The following is a 12,173-nucleotide window of genomic DNA, read 5'->3' as shown; positions in this document are numbered from 1 at the left end:
TTACTCTTCATTATTTTAGTTCTCATAAGGGCCAGATGACCTTATGAGTACCCTGCACCCAGCAGAAACTATAGGCCAGGTGGGAAGTACTGGCATCTTGTAGAGGCCACCCTCCCCCTTCCTGGGATGTATGATTTGCCCTGGCAGCAGAGATGTAGTTGTCCAGGGGCTCAGGGAGTCCTAGACCCCTTAATTTTGGGAGCAAGTTCCCTTTGTCTCTCATATCAGCTGATCGGCATGAAAGGGGAGTGTGTTAGCCACTGAGAAGAGTCTTCTAATATGCTTCCTTGTCCTTTCCTGCTGATTGGAGCCAATCAGAGTGAAAGGAGGTGAGTCACCCACTGAGAAGACTCTTTTTAGTAGCTCCCCTTTCATACTGGTCATCTCCTAGGCAATAGGGACATCAGTTGTTGTGGGAGAAGGCATTAACAAGGACCTCATTCTCAACCCAGGAGCAAAAGAAGGGGAGATGGGGGTCTGGCTGTGGCTGTGGCTGAGACTATTATGAAGGGACCCTGCACTTCTGAATTTGCCACTACACTACTGCCTGGCATAGTGCAGATTTTTGGGTGGGCACTCCCAGTTTCTTATTGTTTTCTTCATATTTTTGTCGCTTTCGGTTGTGCATAGATGCCCTTATCACTGCCCTGCACCCAGCAAAAGCTCCAGGCCAGGAAGGACGCACTGGCATCTTGTAGAAGACACCCTCCCCTTCCTTGGGGTGTATGAGTTGTCCTGGCCCAGAACAGACTGTAGAGTGGGCACACCCAGTTACTTATTTTTTTATGATTTTATGACATCATTATGCATTTATGAGCATTTCAGAAGCCTGATAATCTTGATTTAATAAATTTGTTATTCTTGAGGGTGACTGTCGCTGGATCACAGCGATATATGTTATGGGGTACCCAAACATATATTTAGGGGTTCAGAGACATGTTAACTTTGGCTTAGAGTTACTGTAGCTGTTAACTGGGAACCGGGAACTAGAAACCAACTTCAGCGTCGTTATGATCTAAGACTGATGGGAGTTGTAGTCTGGAGGGCACTATGTTGAAGACCCAACTCCCTTCACACCTACCCATCTGTTTCAAACACATCCAGAAAAGTATGTCTCTTAAATTCTAGGTCTGACAGTGCATTCCTTTCAGAGGTAAAAATTAATCTGCAATCCTATATACTTATCCACTTAACTCAACGAGGCTTAATTTGAAGTAGACATATGTAGGACTGGACTCTACCAGAATACATTTCAGGCACTATACTTTATTAACGCTATACCAACTACAGCTACCAACTGCTGCTTATGTACATATATTATCTCAGCCTAAGCTACCTCACAGGGTTGTTGCAAAGTTAAACATGGGGAGAGAATGACAATGGTCATGGCATTCACAAATCAAAAATAAATCTGGGGAGGGGGGCACACACAAGTAATAAGATGTCTGACAGAATGTTAACAGGTGAAGCTTTCCCCATAATTGTATTTCCATACAAAAAAGGCTTACTCCATTTAATTTCTACTATCCCTACAGCTGTCCATAAGAGCCTGATCTCCTGCAGTGCCACCCCTAAACAATGCAAAGAACTCAAGGAAAAAACCCCACAGAATTTGGGCAATTGTTTTAAAAAAACAACATCTGTAACAGTATGAAATATAACCTTCTCAGGCAAAAAGAAGTTATGAGACGGTAGACATAAAAACCTACACACAAAGCCTTGACAAAGAGCGACAAAAATACTCTGAGCATGAGCATTTTCACATTTTAAATTTTTATTCATCATTGGTTTTGCTTATTTATTGCCTTGGGCCTGTCCCTAACTCTCAGCCTAACCTACCTCACAGGGCTGTTGTGAAGATACAGAAGGCAAAATTAAAATGGGGTGGAAAGGAAACTAAGGCTGCAATCCAATACATGTCTACTCAGAAGTAAGCTTTATTGGGTTCAATGGGACTTACTCCCAGGTAAGTGTGTACTTAATACACACTTGCCTGGGAGTAAGTCCCATTAAACCCAATGGGACTTACTTCTGAGTAGACAAGTACTGGATTGCAGGTTAGTACTTGTATTATATGCATCAAATTTTACTTGCCTTAACCAGATTGATGCATCTTTGTACTGTAAAGGGGCATATTTTTCTTCCTCCCCGCCTCAGATTGGTACAGTTTCATCCAGTCCTTATGTTGCCTAATTAGTACAATCCTATACCCAATTTGATTTACCTGGGAGTAAACTCCATTAAACAAAGAGACTTACTTCTGAGTAGACTTGTATATATTTGTATTGTAAGTCAGCTATACAATCATTTTTAACAAGTGCCTGTTTGGAACTCTTTGCATTTGCCATGCGGAGACGGATTTGCACAAAAGAGCTTCCTCACAAAACAAAGATGCATTCTGCTTGTTAGGGAAAGGAAGGGCAGGAAAGAAAACTGGCAGCTCTTTAGGACTCTGGCTGCTTGCTGCTGCAATTTCTGCCTGCCCCTCACTCACCCTGAAGCCTGAATGCTTTTGGCTCTGCTCGTCTCTTCACCACACACACACACGCTTTGCACACCAAACACACACACACATCATTGTCTCTCACCTCCACAGCCAGGTCTTCATGTCTATTTTGCTGATGCCTCCCTGCTGCCTCCTTGTTCTCTGGCTCTTTTGTCCCTCCATTCCCGTCCATTGTTAAACAATTGTTTTTTCCACTCCATCCTGTCTCATTCTCCACCTCCTCCCTCGTCACCTCCTAAACAGCCATAAAGCACGAGGAAAGAGCGATGCTGCACAGAAGCCCAATTTGAAGCACATGATTTTTATCCACAAATCAGAGGAGCAGAAGACTTCCCCTGTTCCCCCCCCCCCAAGTAACGTCCAAAAGTAATGCTGGAAACGTTAAACTTACAGCTCAAAAGTAATGAAGTTACTACTCATTCTATTACCAGCAAAATGTAACCAAGTTACCCACTTGTTACTCAAAAAAGTAATAAATTACAAGTAACTCGTTATTTGTAATGAGTTACCGTAGGGCCCCACTCATATGGCAGGTTACGTTCCAGATCCCCGCTGTAAAGCGAAAACCACTGTAAAGTGGAACCCATTGAATAGAATGGCGCGTGATGCTCGAAAACCACTGTAAAAGCGGAACAAGCGCCGTACGAGTGGGGCTTTAGTCTAATTGCGTCTAACTGAGACTGCTATATTAGCGAAGAGCTGTAAAGCGAAGCTCTGTAAAGCGGGGCCCTACTGTACTTCCAAGCTCTGGTTATACACTCATTTGAAGTAACACATGCAGGCTTATAAAGAAGAAGAGCACACTGCGTATCGGCTCCTTTTCGGACCGGTGTTGTGAACAACAATCTGAAGGTGAAGTCTAAAGTTATGTATATAACATATGTTTAAAACGCATTGCTTCCCCCAAAGAATCCTGGGAACTTTATTTTATCTATCACAGAGCTACAATTTCCAGAGTAGTTTTACAGTCAATCCCTGTTCCCAGGCAACTCTGTGAGGGAAATAGAGGTCTCCTAACAACTCTCAGCACCCTTAACAAACGACAGTTCCCTGGAAGCTATGGCTGTTTAAAGTGGTATGATACCACTTTAAATATATTGTGCAGGTGGGGCCTTTGAATCTCCCATTAGAATTTTCTCAACCTGGAGAAGTCTGAAGTGGAGCCAGTGCAGATGAGGAAGCTGGGGTAGAATTTGTGTATATAGCATACATTCTTGCTGTCTTCTCACTTTTAGACCAGACACATTCAACTCAAATGCCTAACGAGGACTACTATCATATCTAGTTCGGCTCTTATGAGCTTTTTTATTTTATTTGTAAGAATATTTGTAAATGACCAGCTAATACAATAATATCGATGAAACATAAAATTATAACATCATAAAATAAAGAACACGTTACCAACACAATCAAATGATTGATAAGAATGTTTATAAACAAATAAAGGAATCTTTGTGCACACCGTATCATTTGGATTGTAATATAGATGTATGAGCTGCCTATGTGCGTTTATTTCATTCTGAAGGTTGCACAGGTGTGAAACTGACATTCCTCTCAGCAGTTCCTCATGTGAATTGGAATTCCAATGAGCACTCAGAGCTCATCTATATACACACATCTTTCCCTTTTGCTACAAAGGAGGAAGGCAGCTCCAAGGTATAAATGGATGCATTCACAAAACTACCACTTCCACAAAAATGAATGCGGAATTCTATTTGTGCAGGAGCACCACAGGGACATCAGACCATGCCTAGAACTCTGAATTATACATACGGTGTGCGCCAAAGGCTCAGAAACAGGAGTTGGGCAGGACTTCCCAAAATTAAGGGCCAAGTTCTGGATCCTGCTTCATTTCCTGTCTCTTTTCTGTAGGCCTGTCTTACTTCAGTCCATGCTTGCTTCCTTTATACAAAACCAGTCCCTTGCCAAAATATTCAAAATTCAGCACCCAAACCATACTTGGGGGGGGGGGGGAATCAGCTTTAAAAAAAAAGCTATGTTTTGGGAAATGCCATTGTTTTTAATTTTTGGATTTTCACTGGTGGGAAGAAGGAGCAATTCTTGTAAGCAGCATATCCTTCCCTTCCTTTCTAAAATAAAAATCTGTTTCCAATATACTTGATCTAATCTAATGCTTTATGGATTTTTTGTTGCATTTCATTATACTGTATAGAACAAGTTCCTGATATATTAACTCAGTTTTATTGTATTGTGCAAACATTTATTGCTGTTCTTACAGTTTTATTAATTGCGTCTTTGGGGAAGAATGATAAATTGGGGTTTTTTGTTGTTTTTTGGCACATGGTCACAGTCTACGTCTATGTTAATATTTGGCTAACCTAGTTAATAAGTACTGATAAATAATATTCATTATAAACTGTTGCTTGGTTACAGTTTCTGTTTATATATCTCAAAACAGAAGAATAAAAAAAGAAAAGAAAATAATTTTTAAAAAGCCTTCAGTGTTCCATAATAGTCTGTATATTTAATATGAAAGCATCTGTGATCACTTACTGAAAAGGCAAGGTGTGGCTTATACAAAAGTCCTAGATTATGATGGTGGTACATTGGGACAGCATATATATAAAGCATGAGTTAAATCAGTCTTTGACCCTCACTCTTTGTTTATTTACTAGATTGAACTTGCAGTCAAAATGGATTCTCCACGAAGCATCAGCATAGGTATAACACTGACTCTCATGAGTTTTTCCAGATAGTGCACCATACCTGTTTCCTTAGCAATGTTCATGTATGCTATTTCTCAACGTACAGTAAATAAATAATGCAACCAGTATGTGCTTGTGATAAAAATTGTTGTTTGTTGTTATGTGCCTTCAAGTCGATTTTGACTAATGATGACCCTATGAATCAGTAACCTCCAGTAACATCTGTTATAAACTACCCTGTTCAGATCTTGTAAGTTCAGGTCTGTTGTTGTCAGCTCTGCACTGAGACAGCAGTGCAGGCGGGGCTGGAAATTCCTGGGTATTTACTAGGGCGGGAAAGTCCTTAGCTGGCAGCTTGGTCGTAAATCTGCCAGGCTAACAAGGATGAAGCATGAAAAAGGCAAGGCCCTTTCCAAGCTTACATGCCAAGCCAGAAGTCCAGAAGCGAAGTCAGTAGAGGTCTGGGTGCAATTGCTAAGGGGTCAGTCCGAGATGAGGTTCAGGGAATCTGGAAACACACAAAGCCACACCTGACATTGTAGTCAGCAACAAGCTGAACCCAAGGTTTGTCTTTTAAGGAGCAGGTTTGTCAGCAGGTGTGAGCCATCAGCGTTTTGGTCTTAAGTGGACAGGCCTGCCCCTCTTCTGCCTGACCTTCTGTTGTCTACATTCTGCAGATGAAGGGGGAGTATCCTGTTCACTGTCTGCATCTGGCTGAAGGGCTTCAGCTGTGTCTGGGGCGCTCTGCAGCTGAGGGGGAGAAGGAGCTGGGTTATCAGGAGTTTCCTCCGTTTCTTCTTCTGGGTCTGCTGCTGTTACTCCTGAGTCATCCTCATCTGATGAGTCCTCCGAAGGGGCCATGACAGTTGTTTCCTATATGGAATCAATCCATCTCTTGTTTGGCCTTCCTCTTTTTCTACCCCCTTCTGTTTTTCCCAGCATTATGGTCTTTTCTAGTGAGTCACATCTTCATTTTAGCTTCTAGTGATAGTTCTGGTTTAATGTGTTCTAACACTCAATTATTGGTCTTTTTTGTGGTCCATGGTATGAGCAAAGCTCTCCTCCAACACCACATTTAAAATGAGTTGATTTTTCTCTTATCTGCTTTTTTCACTGTCCAACTTTCACATCCATACATAGAGACCGGGAATACCATGGTCTGGATGATCCTGACTTTAGTGTTCAGTGATACATCTTTGCATTTGAAAACCTTTTCTAGTTCTCTCATAGCTGCCCTCTCCAGTCCTAGCTTTCTTCTAATTTCTTGACTATTGTCTCCATTTTGGTTAATCACTGTGCCGAGGTATTGATAATCCTTGACAAGTTCAATGTCCTCATTGTCAACTTTAAAGTTACATAAATCTTCTGTTGTCATTACTTTAGTCTTCTTGATATTCAGCTATAGTCCTGCTTTTGTGCTTTTCTCTCTAACTTTCATCAGCATTCGTTTCAAATCATTACTGGTTTCTGCTAGTAGTATGGTATCATCTGCATATCTTAAATTATTGGTATTTCTCCCTCCAATTTTCACACCTCCTTCATCTTGGTCCAATCCCGTTTTCAGTATGATATGTACTGCATATGGATTAAACAAACTGGCTGCCCATTAGCTACCGGGCCAAGTTCAAGGTTCTAGCTTTGGTGTACAAAGCCCTATACAGCTCGGGACCAGGATACCTGAAAGACCGTCTTACCCCTTATATACCCAGTCGATCACTGTGCTCTGCAGGTGAGGGCCTCCTGCAGATACCATCTTGTCAGGAGGTTCATTCTGCACAATATTGGAAATGGACCTTTAGTGTGGCGGCACCTACCCTGTAGAATTCCCTCCCCTTAAATATTAAGCAAGTGCCATCTCTGCTATCTTTTTGGTGCCTTTTGAAGACTTTCCTCTTTCAACAAGCCTTTTAAGTTGAGACCTATCCCAGTTAGAATTGCTTTTAATATTTTTTAATAATATGTTTTTAACCCCCCCCTTTTAAAAGATGTTTTTAAAGCTTTTTAAAAATGTTTTTAATGTATTTTAAGGTATTTTTACGATGTTTTAAAGTGTTTTTAGCATTTCTGTTTGCCGCCCTGGGCTCCTGCTGGGAGGAAGGGCAGGATATAAATCAAATAATAAATAAATAGGGTGATAAAATACGCCCCTGTCTCACACCCTTCCCGATGGGGAACCAATTGGTTGCTCCATATTCTGTCCTTATAGTAGCCTCTTGTCCAGAGTATAGGTTGCTCATCAGAACAATCAGATGCTGTGGCACCCCCATTTCTTTTAAAGCATTCCATAGTTTTTCATGATCTACACAGTCAACTTTGGACAGATTCAGTCTCAGTAACTTGTAGCAACTCTACTAGTATGCCATCTGTTCCTGGTGATTTGTTTCTTCCAAGTATTTTCAGAGCAGTTTCCACCTCACATTCTAAAATTTCTGGTTCTTCTTCGTACGGTTCTTCTGTGAATGAAACTGTCATCCTGGCATCACTTTTATATAGTTCTTTAGTGTATTGCTTCCATCTTACTTTTATTTTATCTCAGTCAGTCCGTGTGTTCCCCTGTTGATTATTCAACATCCCTACTCTTGGTTTAAATTTCCCTTAATTTCTCTAATCTTTTGGAATACTCTGATTTTCAATATTACCAGTTGATGATCAGTACCACAGTCTGCTCCTGGACTTGTTTTTGCAGAAAGTATGAAACTTCTCCATCTTCTGCTACCAATTATATAATCAATTTGATTCCTATATTGACCATTTGCTGATGTCCATGTGTACAGTTTTCTTTTCGGTTGCTCAAAAAAGAAACAAATTATTGGCTTCACAGAATTCAATAAGTCTTTCTCCTGCTCCATTTCTATCTCCTAAGCCCCATTTTCCCACAATTTCTGTTCTTCTCTGTTCCCTACTTTTGCATTCCTGTCCCCATGATTATCAGAACATCTTGTTTTGGTGTGTGCTCAATTTCTTCCTGTACTTCTGCATAAAATCTCTCCAGTTCTTCTTCTGTGTTTGCCCTTGGAGCATAGACTTGGTAGTTATGTTAATAGGTTCCCATTTAATCTCATTGATATCACTTGCTCAGACCTTGCGTTATAGCTCCTAATTGTTTTTGGTACATCATTTCTCACTATTAAAGCAACCCCATTTCTTCTTAATTTCTCATTTCCTGCATAAAGTATTTTGTAGTTGCCTGATTGAATTTTAAATTCACTCAAGCCAAGTACTGTAATGTTGTAATGATCAAAATTAGCATACAGTTATATAAATGATCTTCTCTTCACCATGTTGGCAGCTTGGCTATGCACACTTGGAACTGAGATATTTGCATCTAAAGCCCTGCCCTCTAATCATCCTAGGTTCATGGGGGAAAGACTTCTACTCAGTGCTGTAGAAAATGCACGCTGCGGATGTACTATGTCATTGCTGCACATGTCTTAGGAATGAGACCAGGCTGAGATGAATAAGCCCTGCTTCTGATTCATTATGCTCTGTGCACAACCTTTCATTTCTGCTTGGTGACATTCTTCAAATATTGATTTGGGTTTTCCAGCAGAAGCATCCATAAAGGCTGTCCTGCTTTCTTTACATCATTTAGCAATTTCATCTTGGGTGGTGCCTGGTGGTTCAATAGCTACAATTTGTATGAGCAAAGGGACCTTCCTCTAAACATTCAGTCAACATTCAGATAAATCTTTTAGTCTATATTCTTATTTTTATTAATTTTTGAATTGGATTTTCACTCCATTGTCAGAAGTATATGCATCTGAATACCAGTTGCTGAGAATCGCAAATGAGGAGAGCACCTTTGCACTCAGGCCTTGCTTGCAAGCTTTCCATAGGCATATGGCTGGCCAATGACTATTTTCATATTCCTCACTGTCAAGCAGGACATAAACCAGGGTTGGGAAATCTATGGCCCTCCAGATGTTGCTGGATTCCATCATCCCTGACCTTTGGCCATGCTGGCTGGGACTGATGGAGTTCAACAAAATCTGGAAAGCAACAGATTCCTATTCCTGATACAGTATATCCAAACCTTTGTGGTGTTGTGCGGAGCCTTTTGTAAGCTTAGGAAAATGAAAGATGCACATGCAAGTATCTGTGCATGCAACATAACTATGATACTCTATAGAAGGATAGATTGGGGGGGGGAAAGGGTCAGATGTCAGTTTGCCTACTCCATGCTTGAAACTATTTTCAGTTTTGGCTGTGATATCTGCAGTAGTGTTTCTTTTTCTTGTTAAAAGGTATGACCACTCAATCGATTACCCCTGGAAACATAACACTCCCACTATTCACATATAAATTCAACTACATTTTATCTACTCCCAAGTTGAGGTGAATTGGACACCAGATCTATTTCTATACTCTTCAGACTTGGGTCAACCTGGGATAGATTTTAGGCAATGTTTTGCCATACATGCATAGCATGATGGAGATCAGAGAGTGGGCAGGGCAGTCACAGAGCAAATCAAGAATGACCCCCACACACACACACACAATCTATCTACCACTCAGTAGCCATATTGTCACGTTTCGAAAATACAAATGACACAAAATGAATCTGAGTGACCTCAACTAGAAGTTGGGCATTTAGTGTCACTGGTCCCAGGGTGTGAAATACTATTCTTTCCAGCAGAGATTTGGCAAACATCCTTGCTACTAACCTTCAAATGTCTCTTGAAGATTTTTTATGCCAACATAAAAAGCCCATTCAGTTGTTGAATTTCCTTTTGTAAATGAGCCAGTCAATTTTGTTGTTGTTTTATATTGTTTTATAGTATTTTGTTTTATACTATTTGTGTATATTGTTGTGCACTGTTCTGATATTTTATTTTAGTAGGTAGTATATAAATACTTTTATAAATAAATAAAATCCAATATGCTCTCAGACTAGACCAGTCATAAAAAGAAATTAATAGTTTATTTCAAGTACCTGTATATCAATATACTTTGTAGCTTTAGATTTTGCTTCCCTCTTTTATTTGACTGTGTGTTGTGGCTAAGAGGTACAGAAACCCTAACCTTTTACATTTTGTTTCCTGTGGAGGTAGCTCCATCTTCAAAATGGAAGGTTTCTTACTGATTTCTTTTTATCAGGAAGGTATAACTATGAAGATGTCTATAAGCATGGTTTCTTCATCAAATCCCCACCACCCCATCTTTTCACCAATCAGGTACAGTTGGTACCATGATAGCCATTCTGCTGCTGCTATTATTATTATTATTATTATTACTATTATTATTATTATTATTAAACAATAATACTCAGAATCATTATGTGTTGTTTCTAATTTCACTGTCTTTTATCTTTTTTCCAACAGACTTCCTGGAAAAGGAGATATTTTATCCTTTCCAAGTTTAATAGAAATGATTATGTCCTGAAGTATCTTAAAGGTCACCAGTTAAAAGGCCTTATTGAAATCAGTGAGTAAGTATCTGATCACGTCTACCAGAGTTTCTTTTAACAGTGACTAACTAACTTAAATACAAAGTTCCTGATACCAACAAAAAGTTCTGTTCCAAGTTTTTTTCCCCAAATGTATTGAGGAATAGGATATAAACACAAACTACCTCGTGTGAAGATCACTCCCCCTTGCGCCATACATCCATCTCTGTCAAGGGGCCCCACACACGTAGTGATATATGCATGCAGAGGTCCTCTATGCTAGGGGAAATCTTGATTGGATCAGAATTCCATGTAAAGTGTGTTTAATGTGTGAGAATTACCCCAGATGTATACAAACTAAAAAACACAGTGTTACTTATTATTATGTAAGCATGCCCAAGATCAAGGTGTCAGGCAAACCTCCCTAGTGAGGTTTGGGTTGAATGCAGCCACTTCATGCTGCAGGGATGGAGACCCATTTAAATGGACCACCCAGGGCTGTGGAGTCAGAGTCGTGGAGTAGGAGTCGGAAGCAATTTTGGGTGGAGTCGGAGTCGGTAGCAATGTACCAACTCAGGCTTCAAAATAAGATTAATAATTTTTTGTTTGTTTGTTGTAATGTATTTTAAGGTCTTTTTATGGTGTTTAGCATTTGTTTGCTGCCCTGGGCTCCTGTTGGGAGGAAGGGCGGGATATAAATCAAATAATAAAATAAATAAATAAATAAATAAATAATATACATTTGCCATTTATGAAGGAGTTGGAGTCGGACAGTAGAAAAATAGAGGAGTTGGAGTCGAAGGTTTGACGTACTGACTCCACAGCCCTGGGTCCACCCACAGAAAATTCTAGAATCTGATGGATTCCTGAATGATCTGGGAGATTTTCTGGCTGGTGCTTCTGTCAAGACTGGAATGTGTAGAGCTGTTGACATCATCGCTCCTGAGTGCCCTCGCAGTCACTGTAGAGCACATAGGTTTCCTTGGTGGTTTAGTGATCTGCATGTGATGAAATAGGAGTGTCAACCACAAGACTGTAGGTTACGTAAATCTCAAACTGAACCTGAATGAACATGGCAGACATCGCATTACCATACCTGCCAAGTGGCGGTGGTGGTGGTTTTCTGCTACCATTGTGTCTTTAAGTAGCCGTCCAGCTAGAACTTTTTTGTGTGATTGGGCTAAGATTGTTGCTCTGACACCTTTGGCAGCCTGCTGTAACTATTTTGCCAGGCACTTTAGGAATGAAATCACTCAGATTCAGACAGAGTTGGATGCCACAGTTAGAGCAAGTCCAATGGAGGCATCCAGAACATTGTCTGTTCCATCTGTGCTGGATCAGTTTTGATTATTGCAGCCTAAAGATAATGAACAAACTGCTTGAAGTGCAGCCCACCACCTGTCCCCTTGACCCCTGTCCATCTTGGCTTCTTGGAGTGGTTATTACTTCGTTGGAGAAGGAAGAAGGAGAAGGAGGTACCATCCACTTTGAAGGAGGAAGTGGTGTTCATTCTTCTTAAGAAGTCTTCCCTGGACCAAGAAGTGTTAAACAACTCTCACTTAGTGGCAAATATCCCTTTTTGGGCAAGGTGTTCATGAGAGTGGTGGCAGTGCAC

General features: G+C 40.5%; 1 protein-coding gene across 3 annotated transcripts in view; it reads left to right on the top strand.

Moving 5' to 3' along the window:
• Window positions 1–12,173, top strand: part of PLEKHS1 (pleckstrin homology domain containing S1) — a 60,196-nt gene that overhangs the window by 15,019 nt on the left and 33,004 nt on the right. For 2 of the 3 annotated variants that reach the window (XM_061634385.1, XM_061634386.1), the window contains 3 exons: window positions 5,143–5,188; window positions 10,270–10,346; window positions 10,494–10,600. In XM_061634385.1, coding sequence (XP_061490369.1) covers window positions 5,143–5,188; window positions 10,270–10,346; window positions 10,494–10,600 — 230 coding nt within the window. Of the gene's footprint in view, window positions 1–3,649; window positions 3,693–5,142; window positions 5,189–10,269; window positions 10,347–10,493; window positions 10,601–12,173 lie in introns of those variants that run through there. The other variant, XM_061634387.1, reaches the window with a different exon arrangement.

This window comes from Rhineura floridana, chromosome 7, assembly GCF_030035675.1.
Source record: "Rhineura floridana isolate rRhiFlo1 chromosome 7, rRhiFlo1.hap2, whole genome shotgun sequence".
In the NCBI taxonomy this organism is placed as follows: Eukaryota; Metazoa; Chordata; class Lepidosauria; order Squamata; family Rhineuridae; genus Rhineura; species Rhineura floridana.
This window is presented reverse-complemented; position numbering and strand designations above follow the sequence as displayed.